Here is a 21,061-nt window from a genome sequence, read left to right on the forward strand (position 1 = left end):
GTTAGGAGAAGGCTAACTCCCAAAAGAAAATGTCCGGAAATTGCTGCCTTATTAATTCTTTTTTTCCCTTTATAATCAAAGATACCGTTGAAGAGATATGATTACCCGAACGCCCGTAAAACATTCTATAAGCTTGATTAACCAACTAAGTTTAGGCCTTTATCTTTTGCAGGCGACCATGAATCGAAGCAATTTGTACGCAGATAGTTGGATTTGACATGGAACCTTTGCTTCCCGAACTAAAAATCTCCAACGCCACAATTAAGTGCAATTAATCTTTGGGGTTAACTGATTATTATTGAACTCTAGGTAAAAAAAGAGGGTGATGAGGCATGTCTTAAAACAATGCCTTATACTACAATGACGTTTCAATAACTTTACATATGTTATTGTTTTATGAAGTTTCTCTCGGCTGATCTCTATGGTCTAGGAAAGCTATTCCCATAGTCATCCACTTGGTTCTTTATACGTAAATAACTGTGACTACCGTCACCAATTTTTGATTGCGCTACCAATCCAATCAATTTCTCCGCATTCGACAAGCCTATGCGTCGATCACATTTTATTTTTTTCTCCTAGATCGGAGCATCATTTAACTTCGGCCTCGCACCACTCAGCTATCACTTCACTTTTTACCTGAAAGTATTCAACTCAATAGTAAATCGTCAGTCATGTCGTAATTTTTGCGAGCCATTCATCGGAATGCAAGTACTGTAAATTCCTAAACCTAGAATAGGATGTGATCTCCAGTTTAGGGTTTTGTCTTGACACGAGCGCATATTATTAGGACAAAGACAGCCTCGTGTAGACCCTGTTAACTCATGCTTAGGGGCAAACCTACTACGAAATTGACAAAACGGCGGTGGGGCCTCCATGTTTGGCACTTCATTAAACGATCCGATAATGTTGTTTTGGCTCATTATTAATGTCTTGATTCGTGCCCGGTGGTGAATCGACATCCGCCCGATGAATCTTGGGCCCCACATGGACGTGGCACTTGGTTGTGTCCACGTCATCATCTCCGCTTTGAGGGATATCTATTGGGTGCAATAATGGATCATGCGGTGGTGAATCAAGATCCACACGCCCAATGGGCCAATGAACGATCCCACGGCATCCTAATCATTCAAAAGCTGTGGGGCCCCGCACATTGACTTGGCAATCGTTTGTGCCGACGTCATCTCTGTTGAGGACAGCTTTGTGATGGGAGACGTTTGACAAATTTGGAGCCCATCGGAAAAAATAAGGTTTGATGAGACTCTGCAGTAGGATTGATTTTTACCCCCATTGCAAAAGAGCTACTACAGATTGATTATATGTTTCAATGTCCGCTTGCAGTAATAATTATTACAGTGTAATTCCTGTTACAGTAAACCTATAAGTCTCTCGTTACTTTCCTCCCACTTCCTCTACCAATGTATATTACATTGAACATGATTTAAATTTATGTGAACCGTATTAGTCATATAGTTATACCCAAATTTAATTATTTCAACATTACAACGTGTTATACTTTAGTACATAAAATATTAGAATTATGCAAATGGTTGAGCTATATAATACATATGTTTGGTGTAATAATTGACGCGTTATACGCACGTTTTTTTATTACTAAAAGTCATTCAAAGCCTAATGATAAGCACAATACTAGCACCTCGTACGTATGATTAACTGAATTTTCATAATTAAGCATGATATTATCGCAACCATCCATTTTGCCCAATTCCTAGAAATTCACAGTCTCGATATTTTTTTTCAAAGCTTGAACTTTGTTTTAAAAAATTTAATGCCACGAGCTTTTCATAAATGAAAAAATGGGTCATTCAGAAATCAAACGAAAAAGTTACCAGAGACCAAAGTTGGGGTCAATTTATTCGAAATCAGGTTAAGATTTTATATTGTTCAAAAGTAAATTATTGACCATCGATAGTGGCAAGGCCAGCCAATAGGCAACTGCCACATTGCAGTCGCAACGCCTGCCCAACCAAGGCATGGCCGTTGGCTGGGCTGCACGTGCCCATCGCGTGATCAAGTCACAAGCATTGGGCCGCCCTGGCCAACTTAGGCCTAGGCAGCACGGGCTAAGCCCATCACCACTTCATGCAGTTATAGGCCCATATTGCTGTTCCCGACATTTTTATTTTCAATTTCCATCATTATTCTTGTCATTTCCATCATTTTCCTTAGCTTTATATCCTTAGGGATATGCTTTCTTCGATGCACAAATTTGTCTATAGATAGGTGCTCCAGCCCGTCGTTTCGACTCGACGTAAATGCAATTCTTTCTAATTTCATTTCTAATCTCTTTCAAAGCGACTCTTTTGACCCAAACGAAAGAAGTCGGGTTGTCCATCACTTATCATCATGAGACCTCCTTCAGTAGAGGTGTGGTTTTTGGACCTACCGAGTCCATGCCCGATCTAACAAGTGAGGCGAGCCCTCGTCGCAGCAGAGCCTAGACAAGATGCGGCTCCTCAGATGCTTTTAGGACGGCGGAGGGGATCATAATAGATTGGCCACACAACGAGTACAGGGGATCATCGCGCAATACGACCGACACTGACAAAGCCATAATTAGTTTAACCGGGAGGGTTTGCAGCATCTCGAGTCCCGCATCAGATGGTTGAGGACTTGTTGTGACGTTACGCCCAAGCAGACCCACCCTCAATTATTTCGCCAACCTTTCATGAATATTCAAAGTTGGCTTGGCCCCAAACGAAGCAGATAGGATTCCTACACTCCTTAATTTTTCATTTGTCCAATCAATGGCAAGACATCGCACTTGGAACAACACGGATGGTTGAGGAAATTGACGGGGAAAACCTTTTTGATAATGGCGTTTCAGCTCGTAGTGGAAGTTGCTGTTCTACGACACATGTGCATGTTACCAAAAGTTTGCATAGGATTAGACACGCTTTGGAGAAGATTTCAAGCCTGCCCTTATTGTGCTTTTTGAACGTCACTAAGGAGGAAAAGTGCAACTTATGTCGTCTTGATTAATTTTTTTTTGGGTGGCGAAGATGCCAAAGTTTGTCAAAAAGATAGTGGAGGGGTGAATCGAGATCTTAAAGGGGGGAAAACACGGGCACGTTCCTTTCATGATAAGAACTTGAAAGGTGACTCGGAAGTGGGCGAATCTGTAAGGCAGCATCCTATCCATACCGACGTAATGTGGGTGGGAATAGAGTTGGGGAGGGATTCTTATTGGGGAACAGAAGATGGTGGGGTTGCAATCTAGGGCAAAAAAGTGAGAGAGTGGTGGAGGCAAAGATGGATTTTGTGGTCTTCCAATATGGGCAAAAGATTAGGTCTTGAAGAACACAAACCATTCGTCCACTTGCAAAGTTCCCTTTGTTTCTCCTAGCGAGTACTTGAGTTTGAGTTTTACTCTATGGTGGTTTTTTTTTTTCCTTTAATTAGGGACACAAGCGTGGAGATCCGGCTGCTGGGATGTCCGTGAGATATCTTGTAAGCCCTACAAATCGGTTAGCTCAAAACTTTTGGTTTGTGTGAATGATATTGATCCAGAGCAGTTTGTGCTCGATTGGTAGGATTCGAATGGATGGTCTTCAGCTTTTGAATTGAAAATCTCTCAATAGGCCGATACCCTAGCAAACTTTCGCTAACCCTGAGGGTTTTATCTAGGCTAATTGAGTGCTTTCGATAGATTATTAGCATAGAACTAAAAATACATTTATAATTTGCCTTGAGCTTGAATCTTTAACAAGATGATCCGTGACTCCCAAACTCTCCCCCTCCATTTCGACATGCACAAAACTTTTACACCCAATTGCCTGCACAATCGGGTGAGGGTGGTCTCCCGCACGAGACCGATATGATCTAATGATGTATGTGACTTGGGCTCACATGTACCATGATCACCCATGACAAATTGTTCTCGATAGGAACAACTTGGGTTGCGACTAAGAACGAAAATCGCATTTTGATGGTTGCCATCGAGTAACAAGGTGTCAAGCCTGTGTCGCTTGTTGCATCGGGTTCAATCCTTGCGCCGTCAAGGTCACAGATTGCACCTACCGTCAGATGGATCAACACCTTTGTCCTAATCTGTATAAGGATACACCATTCATTTCTTTCATCGACTACATTCATTCCGTTCTAAATCGTTAACGAGGATTTGACGATTAGCGTGGATTATCAAAAGCTTTCGCAAAAAATTTAATAGCAGCAAAGGGTTGAGTTTTCTCAAATCCCCACAAGAGATTGGACGTCATTCATGGCCATCCAATCACTGAAGAACCTTTCGGATGTGGCATTGCAATTTTCATAGATTATGAACAAAAGAGTACCTATGAGTTGGTCTAGCTATTTGTCTTTAAATTCAATGGGGCCAAACAAAAATCAAACTAACTGTTTCTTAGGCCCAAAAAACATCTGTGTTCGGCCTTGTATGGCCCTCGAGGCCACATTCTAAAGTAAATCCCAGGACTAGTTTACGAAAAAAGGGAAAATTTGTGGAAGAAAATGCAGGAGTTGATATTAAGAAAATTGAGATCTCGGGTGCAAAGTGCCACAACACCAAAATCTAGGGGGGCGTGATGTAATTATCCCTAATCCAGAGAAAATCACCAGAATACATGATCAGATATGAGTCGAATTGTTTGACCAAAAAAAAAAAAAAACGCTTACATGAAGGGCCACAATTCATCGCAAAATCGTCTGTAATGACTTGCTTTCATGTCAAAAGCATGTCGTAAACTTATAAGAAAAACGAGCTATGAATTCTAAAACTCGTTGTAAAAGTCCAATTGAGTATTAAAACTTTTAGATAGTGCAATCAAATCCTCTAACTTATCAAATTTATGCGATGAAGAACTTTTGTTAACTCCGTTCGATTTGATCAATGAAAGACTCACGTGATTTTTTTTTTTTTTATAATTATATCTCTTTGGTGGTTGTTAGCGTTAACTCGAGCAGGAAGCAATGTCCAAAAAGACATCCTTCGTAAACAAAAAAATGAAAAGAAGACATAACTGGTGGCTTCACCAGTGACTCTGAGGGCCAGCGATCCTCGCTCGGCGGCTGGCGAAGGCCGACTAATTAAGGCAGCAATGGTGACGGCTGTCTACATCCAAGATCAGATCAAAGAGCTGAAGAAGCGACTTAAGCCCATCCCAGGCAGCGTCGCCTCCGACAGTAAGACAATCGGCCGGGGCAGAAAGGCGAGGCAGTTTTCCGGCACGGGCCTCCGGTTAGGTGCACCAAGCAGCCCTTGTCGACGGGAGAAAGATCCGTAACGTCGCTTCGTGCCATCTTGTTTTGGCCCATGGAAAAGGAAAGCAGAGGAAAACAGCTCCACTTTTCTTCTAAACACAAACCATTTTCCTAGAAAACATTTTCCCTCCTTACAAAGTTGGCTGTATACACAGCTAAGGAAGAGAATGTTCTGCGCTGCAATATGCTAGAAATTGCACACAGAAGTAAAGAACTGGTCACGACATTAAATCTTCCAAACATTACAACATCAACTCTTTAACCGGAAACCGAGCGTTTCTAAACCAGATACCATATTGAACTTGCAGCCCAATTGAGAAAGCAGAGTCTAGTGGATTCTAAAGTCAGACGACTGTAGGCTGAATCACAGCTTTGAGCTGGTGAAAGTCGAGTCACAGAAAACCGTGACCGTTACATCTCTTTCGCCGGCTTTTCGGGCACCAAGGCAACTTGAACTTGACCAAAAACATGTTGCTACGCTGTTATTTGCATCGCTACCACCCATTGTCTCGACTATGATTTGCAGCGTTCTCATTGATTGTGCTCCCCGGCAGACCCTCCCTTCTTTCCACGCGAGTTTCCGCATCATCAGCCTGCCGAAGAATGGGATGCATAGAAAAGTATGGAGTCAAGATTATCATGGGACTGACTTGAAAAAGAAAATGGGGGCAAGAGCAAGGATCACCAGCCTCTCTGTTCCATTTGGTAAACGATGAGGATTATCGTTTGGTAACAAATGCCTTTGATCATGCCTGACCAAGTACCCTGCAAGGACAAAAGCAGAGGCACGCATCAGAAGGGAAAGATGGAACTTTGCAATCTCATGTTCCTTATCCTCCCTAGTCTTTATGTGCAGCAATCACTGTGATTTGGGAGAGATTATTCTATAATTCTTATTTTTTTTATGTGCCACATCTTCGCCACGTATACTAAGAATCTCATAAATAAAAATTAGTGGATACCTTTTGTAATCTAAATTGGATGGAGTTAACGGAGAGATTATTCGGCAAGTTTTATCATTCGACAACACTTATCTTCCAAGGTCAGGTGCTAGGCTTCTATGAAACGGTATCGGTCAAGTCACTTTATGGCCGGAAAAAGAACAATGCTAGGGGTACGAAAACAGAACACAAAAAGGTCAATTAGGACCAAAGTTGTAGCTCTTCTAAAAAATCTATAGCAATGTACCTTGAATCTGGATTCTTTAAGAGAGGATTCAACCATGGCGACGACAATCAGCATCGTCACATATGACTTCAATGCAAATACGCAAATTTCCTAGCGACGAGACGTTGACCATAAGCATTTAAATCCTTTCAAAAAGAAAGAAAGTGCTTCCGGTTGGCGCCATTTCCATGGGGCCGGTGGCATCGGGTGGGGACCACCAGTCGACAGCTCAGATCGGCTATGGCCTAGGCTCGGCATGCTAGGGATGGGGAATCATGACGCGGGGGGTGAAGATGGCGGCGGTGGCGATTTTCCTAGAGTGGCCGGGGCTGTTGAGGCTTCAGGCTCTTGTTGATGTTGAGAATGTAGGATCAATTAGGGTGTTGGAGAAGGCTGGGCTCAGGAGGTAGGGCGTTCTGAGGAAGTAATTTAGTCCTGAAGGGAAGAGCTAGATAACTCTAGTGATGATCTCCAAAGTGTGTCTCTCGGATCAAACTAAAGGTGATCATCTTGCTTAGAGTAATTTCATCGTATTCACTCTGCTGTTGGAATATTTTAAGTTTCGCCTAATCTGCATAGATTGATTTTAGTTGTCTTTGAGAGATTTAATTTACCAATTACTCCGACGGCACGAGCTTAGCAGCAGATGCTGATTAGGTAATCCGCAATTGCATAAAGCCTTGAATAAACCACTCTGTCGATTAATTTATCAGAAGTAGCTCACAGTAGGGAGCATGTAATTACAATTATGATAGGAGAATCGCCATTTTTTTTGTGATCTCATTTGGCGAAAGTAGCCGTGTGCTAGGAGTAGTAGTCAAGTATCACCATCGTTGGGGCAAAATCTCAGCTCGATTCAATTCGCATGGACTTGGCCTGGGGTGAATGTATCTCTATCCACAGGGACAGATGTTCCGTGCTTTTTCGCCGGAGTTAGGTGTTACTAAATTGCCCAAAACCGGCGAAATTCTTCGGTTGCAATTATGAACTTGGCAATTAATCTGAATTTCCTTCTCCACCGGCTATTGAATGTTCTTCTGATCGATCTGTTTAAAAGTAGATTTCTCATTCAAATCGATTAAGTCGTCCTCTGAAACCGAAAATCATGCCAACAGGCCAATTTGTAATCTAAGGGACTCCTGTTATTAAATGAAAAATTTGCCCCATAGATACGTATTCTATACGTCTAAGATCATAAAGAATTATGTAATACATGTGCCACTCGAGCTAAAGGAGAAGAACGAAGATGAACGAATACATTCTGATGACAAAAGAAATGTGGAAACGGTGGTGGTGGGGGTCAACGAAAGGGGTCTGAAACTAGACAGTAGATATTAGGTATTAGCTGAGGCATATGATGCTGCGAAGAGCAGGGCAAACAGAAGCGGAATCGACAGCTCGGCGATGCTTCCTGCTGATGAGCCGTCTTGTTCGGTCGTTGGTACCTCTTTCGTTCCGGAATCTGCGACAATGCATGGGGATGTCTCTAATCAACGAGATGAATATTCACAGCCAAATTGTAACCGTAATGGAAAAAAAGAGAGGAAAATCATGGGGGCCAGGGTGATTAGCAATTGAGACAGCATTTCGTTATTGTTTGGGTACTACTAAAGTCGCGCCTAATTGACCAAAATGCTCGAATCGATTGACTTTTCTCTGATGATACCGTATGGAGAGTGTACCTGAAGGAACTGCATTGGGGGTATCAGGAGCTCCGGTAGGCGATGCGGAGGGCGAAGCAGCTGCAGATATATTCCATCAGCACAAAAAGTAAGATAAAATGATTTTGAACCGGAAAACGAAAGATGTCAGTTTCAATGTTTTTCGTGTGCAGACACACTCACCGTTGCAACGGCTGATCGGTTGAGTCTGAATGTTGCAAGCGCTGGGCACGGCGAGGGCCCGGGTCTGGTTGATGCTGATACCGAGGGAAGAGCCGCCCACGTTGAGGGCCTGGCACAGGCACTGTGGCTCCGAGCGGACCACGTTGGCGAGCTGCGAGCAGCAGCTCGAGGACGGGGACGAGGAGTTGCCCGTGATGTAGTTGAGGCAGGGGGACATGCTGATCAGCGCGTTCGTGCAGCTCGACGACTGAGCCGCCGCTCCAGCCGCCACCATGGCCAAGACCAGGGCCACAATTCTCATCCTAGTCTGTGCCATTGGATGATCTTTCCTGTTTCCAATTTTGTGCTGGTGCCAAAGGATGAACTTGCGAGTCCTGGATTGTGAGTTCAGTTCAGTGGGGTGAAGAGAAAGAGAGCAGCTGGTTTGGCTTTATGTAGGGGGAAGTTTGAGAGAGAGGGAAGAGTTTCAGGAATTGTTGATTTGGGTCACCAACTTCTCCTACCACTTCCTCAGAGGATCTTTTCTTGTTATCAGAAATTCATTTGATGTCCTGATTCTGGTCATATAAACATAGATGCTAGGGACAGGACCATGTTGATTGGGCATAATACCCAGGAACAAGTCCATGTCTTTGGTTCTTGTTGTGAATGAAATCTGTTTGGTTCTTCAGGTGGCCAACTACTAACTATTGGTTACAACCGATTACTTCAAAGCTGTGGAAACTTGCATCAAGAAGTAATGAGCATGACGAGCTGGACTTGTGTGGTCAGCTGATGGAGGTTGTTTAACAGAATGCTTTGATGAAATTGTCTATTGCTATCATGCTTTCATCTGGATCTCCACATGACTAGCAACTCATGTTTGGTAAGCTGTGACATAACTGGAGGCAAGAGAACACCATGCGCATGCTGTTGCTTAAAAACTGGTAGAAGAGGCAATTTTATTTGTCATAACAAATTCGATTGACATTTCAAGTAGTCTTTTTGCCCAAGAGAAATTACAAGTCCCAAGCAAATCGGCGGTCACTCGCTAGGTTTGATCGTTGGACCGGTCGAGTTGATTAGGTATGAGGCTTAAAAATCCTCGCCCAAAAAGGAGCATACATTACTAAAAATATTAGAACTAAAAAGGATCCTGCTTGGAGTGATGAGAACGATCTTAGGGAAAAATTTTCGGAAAACTATTCGTCCTTGTGAATTATCTCGTAAAATTAGTTCATCATGCTCTATGGTGATAACAAAAGTTTTTGCTCATTCCCGATTCAATATTTTTCGAATGCTTCTTGTTAGAGCCATGCGTTTAGACCTCCGAATTATCGGATCGGATGTGCCTTATGCGTGAAGTTCTCATACAATAATCTTCAATACAAATGATTTTTTTTTTCTATAATCCAAGGACATCTCTTTATCTTTATTTCCTCTGAAATTGCTCAGAATTAGAAAAATGGGTCTGAAGGGTTAGCCAGAGTTTGAGTTCAGGATCATCCACCTTCAAGAGCATCATGCACAAAATCCTCAACTTGCTCTTGATCGTTCAGAACTTCAATTCCTGGAATTCTCTCTTTTTCACAAACCAAGTTCGTTAAAGGACGGAAACACTAGGTCAATACCCTCCCATGGTCCCTCGTTAGGACAACTACAACCGTCTAATCCTTGAAAGGTGACCAATTAGCAAGCGACACGCAAGCAAGAGCCCCTCTTACCACCAAAAGAAAAGATAGGTCAAAATGGGGTCCACAGGCATACATGCCAATCCACCAATCTTGTCACAAGTCCTGACCACCTGTTCTTTGAAAGCCAGAAGTTTGTTAAGGTAGTTTAACTCCAACACCAACTTCATTTTCCCAACCCAAAAAGAAGAAGAAAAAGAAGTAAAATGAAAAATCTTGAACTCATGTCATACTTCCCTCCACTTCTCAATACCTATAAATTCCATCACCATCTTTCCCCTCCCTCATCACCGAGGACCGCTCCATTCTCCTATCCCAAAGAGCTTCCTCAGTCTTCTTCCTCCAAACAGGCAGAGTTTTCCCTACAATCCTGGTCAAAATGAAGCATTTCAGGCCCAGCTCACTCTCTCTTCCACTCCTCGCCATGGCCATCACGCTCTCGATCACCACCGTCCCGGTGCGCAGCCAGATCACCACGCCGTGCACTCCCTCCATGATGTCGACCTTCACGCCGTGCATGAACTTTGTCACCAACAGCAGCCTCAACGGCACAACGCCGACCTCGCAGTGTTGCGACTCGCTCAAGTCGCTCACAAACAGCGGGATGGGCTGCCTGTGCCTCATTGTGGCTGGTGGCATTCCGTTCCAGTTACCCATCAATCGGACCCTTGCCATCTCGCTTCCCCGGGCCTGCAACATGCCTCGTGTTCCCCTCCAGTGCAAATGTATGCTAATCCTGCTAATTTTGGTGTCACTTACACTTATTCTCTACTCATATGATCGTATCTTCCTTAGTGCTGTCCTAGACTCCACCTAATGTTCCCCATTTCATTGTAACTTGCAGCTACCGGTGCGCCTCTTCCTGCTCCAGGTATCACCCTTACGCCTTTAATCGTCGTGCTTCTGCAGTTATTATAGTTGTTAGTAGATTGAATCGCTAACCATGGAGCATGAACGTGATAGTTGTTAGTAGATTGAATTGCTGCCCCATCACAACCGCCATACGAAACCATGTCACAAGGATGTTACCGTGAGATGTTTGCTGATACATGTTAGAATGTCTGACAGAAATTTTAAGTCGTTATGAGAAGGAGACTACATGTTTATAAAGAGCATATAAATCCCGTGCAAGCGATGTGGGATACTAGATCGAATTTAAGGAAGCCAAAATCAAAGCCTCTTAAGAATTTGAATTCAATCATCGCAAGAGAAGAGAATTTGCAAACTCAATCAATTGAATCATCATTGACTGATTAACTCTTCTCATCGATTTTCAGGTCCTGCCACGCTCGGACCGATTCTCTCTCCGTCATCCTCTCCAGCGAGCAGTCCTACAGGTAACCTTCTGAAAATCAACGAGCAAATGCTACTAAATATTGTAGCTTTATCAGGTGCATGTGTTTAGTTTTCTTGATTTTGTGCGGCAGGGTCCACAGATTCTCAACCCGTCTCACCAGCTCTGTCCCCAGAATCCGACACGCCTTCGCTCTCAACTCCGCCATCTTCGACAGTCAGTTCAGAGAATCCGACGCAAACCACCGGGAGCCGCTCTAATGTAAACCCGTCAGCCGCCAGGCCCTCCAATGTTTTCTCACCAGTGCTGCTGCTAGTCGCATTGGCATCGTCTTTCTTGAAGTACTACTGATCTACCATGGGATTGTCTACTTGATTTTGTATTAATTTTTCTTCTTTCAATATTGTCTGTGGTGATTCTTTGGGTGTGTGACTATTATAGTAGGGCTTTTCAGGATAGCGGGAGAGAGAGTCATTTGGTTATTTGTTTGTACAATGAGATTATATTTGTTTTGTACTGCAGTAATGAGAGTGGGAGTAAAAATATGCTTTCTTTTATACTGTTTGAAGAACTCAGGCTTGAGCTAGAGGATACTAATCATAGAAGCAAAGCCAATGCTGGTCCTTATCAAAAAGCAATGTCCTGAATCTGATTGCTAGAAGTTAAAAATGGTTTCGCACGAAGAGTACATTCATGAATTCGATCCGAACTTGCAAAGATGTCTGGAGAATGCATGTTATCATTCACAGAAAAAACGTGTCCTGTATGCGGTCTAGACCTGTCTTCAGTAGGAAGGATGAGATCTCTAAGCGCAAAACAGCTGTGAGCTTTGCAGCCATTTGAGATTCACGCTTTCACACAGGCAACATGCACCTATCACAGAACTCAACCTCCCTAGTAGTTGAGGGAGAAAGTTGATCATGCCTTCACAACTTCATGCTCTGACTACTGTGAGAATGCGGTAAATGCCAGTTTTCCCGCCACGCCCTTCAAGATGTATTCGATGATTATAACCTAAGAAGTCACGATTAATTGTTCTATTTAGGTCATGTCATTGTGACTATGACTTGGGGCATTCTGGGAATAACGCCTGCCCGAGCATGCGAATCGTCCCTCCTGATCAGAGAACTTGCACTGCATGTGTTCATAAACTTGTGAAGGTAATGAATTTTTAACAGCAACTAGCATTGAAGGGAAAGATGAACATCATGGTCTCGAGCCGCCTAAGTTTCTTCAAGTTGTCTCTTTGTCTAGCTCTCACGTTGTGTTCGACGCGATGTATAGCGAGAGCCCCATATCAAGGCTGTCTTGTGGAGGAAATAGGCCTCAAGCAGTGCTCAAAGCAAGACGAGGGGTCTATAGAAACTTGCTGCATCGCCCTTAATGCGGTGATTCGAGAAGGATTTGACTGCTTCTGCTCACTGTTCACGTATTCCGAGCCGCTCCTCAGGAATGGATTCTCGTTGCTATCGTCGAACTGCTATGTGTCGATACCTCCTCTGGCCCTTTGTCAAGGTAAATCTTCGCACGATAAGCTCAGCTCTGTGGGCTTATCTTCCCCATCTGATGCAACTTCTATTTATGATGTGATACTTGCGACGGCAAGGATTTGATCAAATCAGTCAAGAAAGAGAACTGCTATTGAAGCAAAAACAATGTTCCGCTTTGAAATCTATCTCGTTCCATAAATCTTTATACATCCTTAATAGGTAGAATACACACTTACAGGGACAAAAGAATAGTCTCTGTAGCTTAGTCATTTTGCATGTATCACGAGCTAAACGTAAGTCATTCGCCGAGTCGACCGATGAACCGAAATTCAGTTTAGTCTATTCAATTTAAGCGCTGATTTCTCTTGGTCTTTTTTTTTTTTTTTTCCGGGGGTCGTTACCGGGTTTCGTATGTCTAATTTCTTTGTTTCTTTTTACTAAGGCTATGAAATTCATCTCCTTTTTCCTGGCAATCACAGATCGCGCTCTGCCGGTAGTGTTTCCACCGATCACACCAGACGACAGCGAACTGTCTGCTGCTTTAGGAGGAGCCAACTCTGCAAACGTCGGAGTGCTCCAAAATTCGATGGCAGATCAAAACAGTGCCAAGAAATTGAATGCATTCGGGAAGCCAAGCGACGAGACATCAGATGGGGAAGACAAGCCCACAGAGCTGCTGTACAATGTTGTGTTCCTGTTCTTGCTACTCAAGGTGTTATGCTATTGACATCATCCTAGCACATGTTTCTGCTCTGTCTGTGCTAATATCAACTACGCCCATCCATCTATGCTCGTTGAAGAAAGGCCTATGTTATGGACAAAACTATTAGACCTATCCGGACATGTGTATGATCTAGGGACGAACACGGTTAAAATGGGATGGCAGCAACAATGGGATGAATACATAGAGGAATCAATCCTAAAAACCATTTTAGGAGTATTCTTATTTGTTCATCTCGGATAGTTAATAATCATACTTTCATATCAGGAAAATTCAGAAGCAAAACAATTTGGTTACGCCAGATTCTGATGTTCGATCGAATGAGGTCTCCTTGTTTGACGGTGCCGCTGCCACCGGGAAGGAAGCGCAACCCCCTTGTAAGAGAGAAATGGGCATGATTACCATGAACAACATCAACTTTAGTTCGGGTCTCAATTTCTGATCCAAACTTCTTTATTTGTCTCCTTAAGAAGCACCGGTTCTAGTTTGGTTCCCGATTTTGGCCCTAATTTTCTTTTTGTCATGGGAAAACACCAACTTCAACTGGGTGCCCAAACTAGCCAAAACTTTATTTTGTCTCGTGAAAAAGCGCCACTTTCAGTCCGCACCCTAAACTTATGAGCCAAACAAGAAGAAGATTTTGAGTCGCAATTTGGGTTTGAGATGAATTTTGTGCTTAAAAAAAAGGTTTGGGTCCCAAATTGAGACCCAAGCTATCACAGATTTTTTTTTTAATTGGACAGAAAAAATTTAGTGTGAACCAGCCATAGGGAGAGCAAGGGAAGAAGTAAAATTTATATCTCTTTCTTCCTTGACGGCGGAAAATGCTCTCTATTTATTTTACATCTAAGAGTTCTCGAGGTCCCGAACGAGCCTCAGATGAAGCAGTTAAAGGACTTCTTGTAAACTAGTCATAGAGAGAGCAGGGAAGAAGTAAAATTTATTTAGAATATATTCTGTGTAGGGTTCGTGCTATTCCAATTTCGAAAGTTGATGTCCGGTCGGATTATGAGTTTCATCAATTCTTAGTTTTCTTTTATATGTTCAAAGCTTTAATGGCGGCATCTCTAACGACCTAGGTCTAGGTTTAATAGTATGGTTGACAGAGTAACAAAGAAGAGCTTTGAAGTTCATTGTGATTGCACTAAAGGCCTGCGTGGCAACAACTCTAATATGAAAAAGTGACTCCAATCAGAATTAATTTTTTCTAATTCTGTTTCTTAGATGAAGTTTAGAGAATCGGAATGTGTTTGATAACTGCATAAAATTTCTATTTTAGGCAAGGGAAAGTGATGAGAAAACTAAAAGGAAAAAGTGAGATGTGGGATTTCATACTGTTTTGTGCTTTTGAAAAGAGATTCTTTTTTTTTTTTCAGAATTAACTTTTTTTTGTTCTTTTTTTACTCCAAAAATATTCCCAGGAATAGAATCAGAATCATTTATGGTACTAAACATGTTTTTCATGCATTTTTGTTTTGGAGAACGGAATCAAAGAATATGAATGGTTGCAATGCATGTCCTAATACGTTGTATTCTCTTCTCCATTGAGAACGACCCTTGCGATGGCTCGTCATCGAACGCTTACCTCGGCTTCTCATGGCTCGGCCTATGCTCCGCCAGAGGCCCGGAACAACAAATTTTAATACTTTTCTCCCAATTTCTTTGCAGAAAATAACTTCGTTCTCGTTTTTTTAAGAAAAATTCAATTTCTTTGAACGGGAACTTTCCGTGACTACCATTTACGTGCTAATTTGGTATTTAACAACCACGTCGTCTAATATTCACATTGGTGAACGGTATGACCAATATGAATAAACGTAACGAAAGACTACTGCATTAAAAAAAGATTTCTTTTATCAACCATTTAAAAAAATGAAAAATTCCATAAGGGCATGAAGTGTTTTCATTTTCTCAAATAAGGATTTGAAGTGGATCTTGTTTCAAATAAGAGTCTAAAGTGCCCTCTTTATTTCAAAGAACGGCCTGACTAAAGGCATTTTCGTAATTTCCTTTTTTTTATTTGTTTTTCATATTTTTCTTTTTTCTCATTTTTGTTTTTTTTTTCCTTTTCTTTTGGCCGGTGAGGGTTGCCACGCTCGCCGGCCACTGGTTGATGGACGGCGAGGCCTCATCGGCCGCTAGCGACCCTCATCGGTCGCGACCTCACCCAAATCTAGCGAGGCCCGCGCTCGCAGATTTGGGCAAGGGTCGCCGGCAGCCAGCAAGCCCTTGTTGGCCCTCGCCTAGTGGCCGGCGAAGACAGCGACCCTCAACGGCCAAACTAAAGGAAAAAAAATAAAATAAAAATTTCCATCGTCCGGCCTTTCTTTGAAATAAAGAGGGCATCTCAGATTTTTATTTGAAATAAGCTTTATTTCAACCTTTATTTGAGCAAAATGAGAGCATTTCAGGCAATTATTTGAAATTTTCCCAATAAAGAGTTTAAGAAGGACATTGTATAAAGGGAAAATATCAAATAAAGTCCCCAAGTGGCCTTATTGTCTCAAATAAGAGTATAAAGTACCCTTTTTATCACAAATAAAGGCCCGGAGTTCCCTCTTTGTCTCAAATAAAGGCCTCAAGTTGCCGTATCTATTTCATATAAGAGCTTGACCTAATACGCAGGCTAAATATTCCGGCCAAATAGGGGCATTTTGGTAATTTTCTTTTTTGTTTCTTTTTACTTTTTTTCTTTTTCAAAATTTTTTAAAAAATAAAGCTATAAAAAAAGAAAGGATTGAGATACAGGCAAGAAGGGGCTACCCTCCCATGGTGGCCATCGCCCCAACGCTAGTGGGGCGGTGACGAGGGCCAGCGACCTTGCCGATCAAAGGATTTGATTGGATCCATCCCTAGGGTTGTATGTATATGATCTAGGGACCAACACGGTTAAAATTGGATGGCAGCAACAATGGGATGAATACATAGAGGAATCAATCCTAAAAACTTTTTTATGAGTATTCTTATTTGCTCATCTCGGATATTTAATAATCATACTTTCATATCAGGAAAATTCAGAAGCAAAACAATTTGGTTACGCCGGATTATGATGCATGTTCGATCAAATGAGGTCTCCTTGTTTGATGGTGCCGCTGCCACCGGAAAAGAAGCGCGGCCCCCTTGTAAGAGAGAAATGGGCATGATTACCTTAAACAACATCAACTTTAGTTCGGGTCTCAATTTCTGATCCAAACTTTTTTATTTGTCTCCTTAAGAAGCACCTGTTCTAGTTTGGTTCGCGATTTTGGCCCTAATTTTCTTTTTGTCTAGGGAAAACACCAACTTCAACTCGGGTGCCCAAACTAGCCAAAACTTCATTTTGTCTCGTGAAAAAGCGCCACTTTCGGTCCGCACCCTAAACTTATGAGCCAAAAAAGAAGAAGATTTTGAGCCGCAATTTGGGCTTGAGATGAATTTTGTGCTTAAAAAAAAAAGGTTTGGGTCCCAAATTGAGACCCAAGCTATCATAGGTTTTTCTTTTTTTACTAGACAAGAAAAAATTAGTGTGAACCAGCCATAGGAGAGCACGGGAAGAAGTAAAATTTATCTCTTTCTTCCCTAATGGCGGAAAATGCTCTCTATTTATTTTACATCTGAGAGTTCTTGAGGTCCCGAACGAGCCTCGGATGAAGCGGTTTAAGGACTTCTTGTAAACTAGTCATAGAGAGAGCAGGGGAAGAAGTAAAATTTATTTAGAATATATTCTGTGTAGGGTTCGTGCTATTCCAATTTCGAAAGTTGATGTCTAGTCGGATTATGAGTTTCATCAATTATGAGTTTTCTTTTATATGTTCAAAACTTTAATGGCGGCATCTCTGGCGACCTAGATCTAGGTTTAATAGTATGGTTGACAGAGGAACAAAGAAAGCTTTGAAGTTCATTGCGATTGCATGAAAGGCTCGCATGGCAACAACTCTGATCCAAAAAAGTGACTACGATTAGAATTAATTTTTTTCGATTCTATTTCTTGGATGAGGTTTAGAGAATTAAAATATGTTTGATAACTGCACAAAATTTATATTTTAGGTGAGGGAAAGTGATGAGAAAACTAAAAGGAAAAAGTGTGATATGGGATTTCATATTGTTTTGTGTTTTTGAAAAGAGATTCTTTTTTTTTTTTTTCAGAATTAACTTTTTGTTGTTCTTTTTTACTCCAAAAAATATTCCCAGGGAACATAATCAGGATCATTTATGTTACCAAACATGTTTTTCATGAGTTTTTGTTTCGAAGAACAGAATTAGAGAGTAGGAATCGTTGTAATGCATGTCCTAATACGTTGTACTCTCTTCTCCATTGAGAATGACCCTTGCGGTGGCTCGTCAACGAACGCTCGCCTCGGCTTCTCGTGGCTCGGCCTATGCTCCGCCAAAGGCCCGAGACAACAAATTTTAATATTTTTCTCCCAATTTCTTTGCAGAAAATAACTTTGTTCTTGTTTTTTTAAGAAAAATTCGATTTCTTTGAACAAGAGCTTTCCGTGACTACCATTTACGTGCTAATTTGGTATTTAACAACCATTTAACAACCACGTCGTCTAATATTCACATTGGTGAATGGTATGACCAATATGAATAAACGTAATGAAAGACTACCGCATTAAAAGAAGATTTATTTTATCAACCATTTAAAAAAATGAAAAATTTCATAAGGGCATGAAGTGCTTTCATTTTCTTAAATAAGGGTCTCAAGTGGATTTTGTTTCAAATAAAAGTCTCAAATGCCCTCTTTGTTTCAAAGAACGACACGATCAAATGTATTTTTGTAATTTCCTTTTTTTATTTCTTTTTCATGTTTTTCTTTTTTCTCATTTCTATTTTTTTCTTTTCCTTTTCTTTCGGCCAGCGAGGGTTGCCACACTCGCCGGCCATTGGGCGAGGGATGACGAGGCCTCGTTGGCCGCTAGCGACCCTCGTCGGCCATGACCTCACCCAAATGCGGCGAGGCCGATGCTCGCAGATCGGGGCAAGGGTTGCCGGTGGCCGACAAGCCCTTGTTGGCCCTCGCCCAGTGGCCGGCAAAAACGACGACCCTCAATGGCCAAACTAAAGAAAAAAAAATTTCCATGATCTGGCCTTTCTTTGAAATAAAGAGGGCACCTTATGTTTTTATTTGAAATAAGTTCTATTTCAGCTTTTATTTGAGAAAATGAGAGCATTTTAGGCAATTATTTAGAATTTTACCAATAAAGAGTTTAAAAAGGACATTATATAAAGGGAAAATTCCAAATAAAGGCCCCAAGTGGCCTTATATTCTCAAATAAGGGCATAAAATGTCTTTTTGTCTCAAATAAAAGCTCGAAGTGCCCTCTTTATCTCAAATAAAGGCCTAGAGTTGCTATATCTATTTCATATAAGAGCCTCACTTAACAAGCTGACCAAATATTCAGGCTAAATAGGGGGCATTTTGGTAATTTTCTTTTTTGTTTATTTTCACTTTTTTTGTTTTTCAAAAATTTAAAAAAACTAAAGCTATATAAAAAAGAAGAAGAAAAAACAAGAAAGGACTGAGATACGGGCGGGAGGGGGCTACCCTCCCGTGGTGGCCATCTCCCCAATGCTAGTGGGGCGGTGACAAGGGCCAGTGACCCTGCCGAACAGAGGATTGGATTGGATCCATCCCTTATGTTGTATGTATAGTATCTCAAAACCTAAATATCTAAAAAAATTCCCTCTCTTTCACAAAAGCCAAAATTTTGGACAAATTGGAACCATTAACTATTAAATGTGACTGTAAATTCATAAAAGATTCTTGGATTTGAATAAAAAAATTGTCTTTTCTTAATCCTAATGATATAAGACAATCCAAATTGATACATAACTAATCAATATTGATTCTTTTCCATAAAAAAATCCTTCCTAATTTCCTTATAATAGCAAATAGAAGTATATGTAAACCCAAGAACATAAATTGTTATCCAAATATCTAATTGAATATCTTATTTATATATGATGTCTATTGAGAATTATCAGTAAATTGTAGTGCTTCAATTTTTCATTCAACAGATGGTATAGAAAATGGATGATGTAGTATAGCACGCGATGTCCAAATAGAACTTTGAAACATAGATAGCTATCTACACGTGATTAATAAATAAAAAAATTTATTATTATGTTATGCCCTTCGATCGTATTCCACTAAGAAAAGGTAAAATAAAAGTATCTCTCTTTTATGCGAATCATTTGTTGAACAATAGAATCCATGAAAAAGTTAAGTACTAAAAAAATATCAACTCTATATTTTTTATGATTATAATGTCTTTATATCATCGAATAGATTAAATCCCGAATCCATTTATTTTTCTGATTGTAATACCATCGATAAATATGTATATATTTTATGCAAAACTCCATAGGTCTAAGTAGCCTTTATTAATTCCTTTCGATTTTGTATCTGTTACAAATTCCAATTTAAAGATCAAATTTTCTTTATTCCGCCGTTCATATGCATTTAATACATTCATATATGGGGTGGGTAAAATTTCTTGTGATTATGTAAACAAAATAGAAATTCCATCATTGCTCAATAAATCCTTAAGATTTGATGAAGAATGGGTCCATAATGGAATTTTTTTAGAAAAGAGAAATTCAAAATGCTCGGGGATGAAAATGAGGGAATATCCACAATACCAGATTTTAATTAGATATAAATTTGAAGGATTTTGTAGATTTCTTGATCGGGGCTTAACAGAAGAACTTTATAAATTTCCAAAAATTGAAAATACAGATCAAGAAATTGAATTTCAATTATTTGTGGAAACATATCAATTGATAGAACCTTTGATAAAAGAAAGATATTACGTATATGAATCATTCACATATTCTTTTGGATTATATGTATCTGCGTGATTAATTTGGAAAACCAGTAGGGATATATGCAAGAGCAAACTCTTTTTATTGGAAACATTCCTTGAATGAATTCCTTAGGAACTTCTATAGTAAATGGAATATACAAATTTGTGATCAATCAAATATCGCAAAGTCCCGATATCGATTATCGGTTAGAATTGGAGCATAATAGAATTTTGATCTATATCGGTACTATAATATTAGATTGGGAAGGAAGATTAGAACTAGAGATTGATCTAAAAGCAAGGATATGGGCTCGTGTGAGTAGGAAACAGTATTGATGCTTTTCCATAAAAAAATCCTTCCCAATTTCCATTATAATAGCAAATAGAAGTATATGTAAACCCCGAACATAAATTGTTATCCAAATAAGCTGAAGCTGCTACCTTCGGCTGAGGGCAGCAACACTCGCCCAACTCTTGCCGAGGGCTGTGGCCTACCCCTAGACTTGGCGAGGGCCGGCGACCTTCGCTCGGATCTAGGAGAGGGCTTAGCCTTTGATTGCCAACCCTCACCGAGGCATTGATGACCACGACAACCCTCGTCCCCGCCCTACCGGCGTTGGGACAACAGCCACGAGCAGGGGGCAGCTCCCTCCCGCTTGTATGTTTTTTTTTTATTATATATATATAATTTTACAATTTTAGGTTTTTCAAAATTTTTGAAAAATAGAAAAGTAAAATAAAAAATTATGAAAATGTCCCTAATCAACTGGTGAGTCCGGTATTTTTTTGAGATTGATATGGTTAGGCCCTTATTTAAAAGAATATCCACTTTAGATCCTTATTTGAGAT

At 40.8% G+C, this 21,061-nt stretch overlaps 4 protein-coding genes across 14 annotated transcripts in view; 3 read left to right on the forward strand and 1 right to left on the reverse strand.

The window, feature by feature from the left end:
• Positions 1–21,061, forward strand: part of LOC115733080 (putative disease resistance RPP13-like protein 1) — a 491,263-nt gene that overhangs the window by 185,204 nt on the left and 284,998 nt on the right. The window lies entirely within an intron of this gene.
• Positions 7,569–8,663, reverse strand: LOC115744879 (non-specific lipid transfer protein GPI-anchored 5-like). Of its 2 annotated transcripts, none has more exons than XM_030680275.2 (3): positions 8,247–8,663; positions 8,085–8,147; positions 7,569–7,864 (listed from the first exon to the last, which is right to left on the reverse strand). In XM_030680275.2, exons 1-3 carry the CDS (start codon positions 8,560–8,562, stop codon positions 7,737–7,739), a joined length of 507 nt encoding a protein of 168 aa, XP_030536135.1. In that variant the 5' UTR covers positions 8,563–8,663; the 3' UTR covers positions 7,569–7,736. The 2 variants fall into 2 exon arrangements, with proteins under 2 accessions (XP_030536135.1, XP_030536136.1); XM_030680276.2 differs by having other exon boundaries at positions 8,085–8,144; positions 8,247–8,661.
• Positions 10,197–11,781, forward strand: LOC115744878 (non-specific lipid transfer protein GPI-anchored 20). Of its 2 annotated transcripts, none has more exons than XM_030680273.2 (4): positions 10,197–10,641; positions 10,761–10,787; positions 11,194–11,253; positions 11,344–11,781. In XM_030680273.2, the coding sequence occupies exons 1-4, from the start codon at positions 10,296–10,298 to the stop codon at positions 11,559–11,561; spliced, it is 651 nt and encodes a 216-aa protein (XP_030536133.1). In that variant the 5' UTR covers positions 10,197–10,295; the 3' UTR covers positions 11,562–11,781. The 2 variants fall into 2 exon arrangements, with proteins under 2 accessions (XP_030536133.1, XP_030536134.1); XM_030680274.2 differs by having other exon boundaries at positions 11,194–11,247; positions 11,338–11,781.
• On the forward strand, positions 12,294–13,612 carry LOC125315590. Its single transcript, XM_048280938.1, has 2 exons — positions 12,294–12,725; positions 13,180–13,612. The coding sequence occupies exons 1-2, from the start codon at positions 12,410–12,412 to the stop codon at positions 13,425–13,427; spliced, it is 564 nt and encodes a 187-aa protein (XP_048136895.1). The 5' UTR covers positions 12,294–12,409; the 3' UTR covers positions 13,428–13,612.

Source organism: Rhodamnia argentea, chromosome 6 (assembly GCF_020921035.1).
Source record: "Rhodamnia argentea isolate NSW1041297 chromosome 6, ASM2092103v1, whole genome shotgun sequence".
Lineage (NCBI taxonomy): Eukaryota > Viridiplantae > Streptophyta > Magnoliopsida > Myrtales > Myrtaceae > Rhodamnia > Rhodamnia argentea.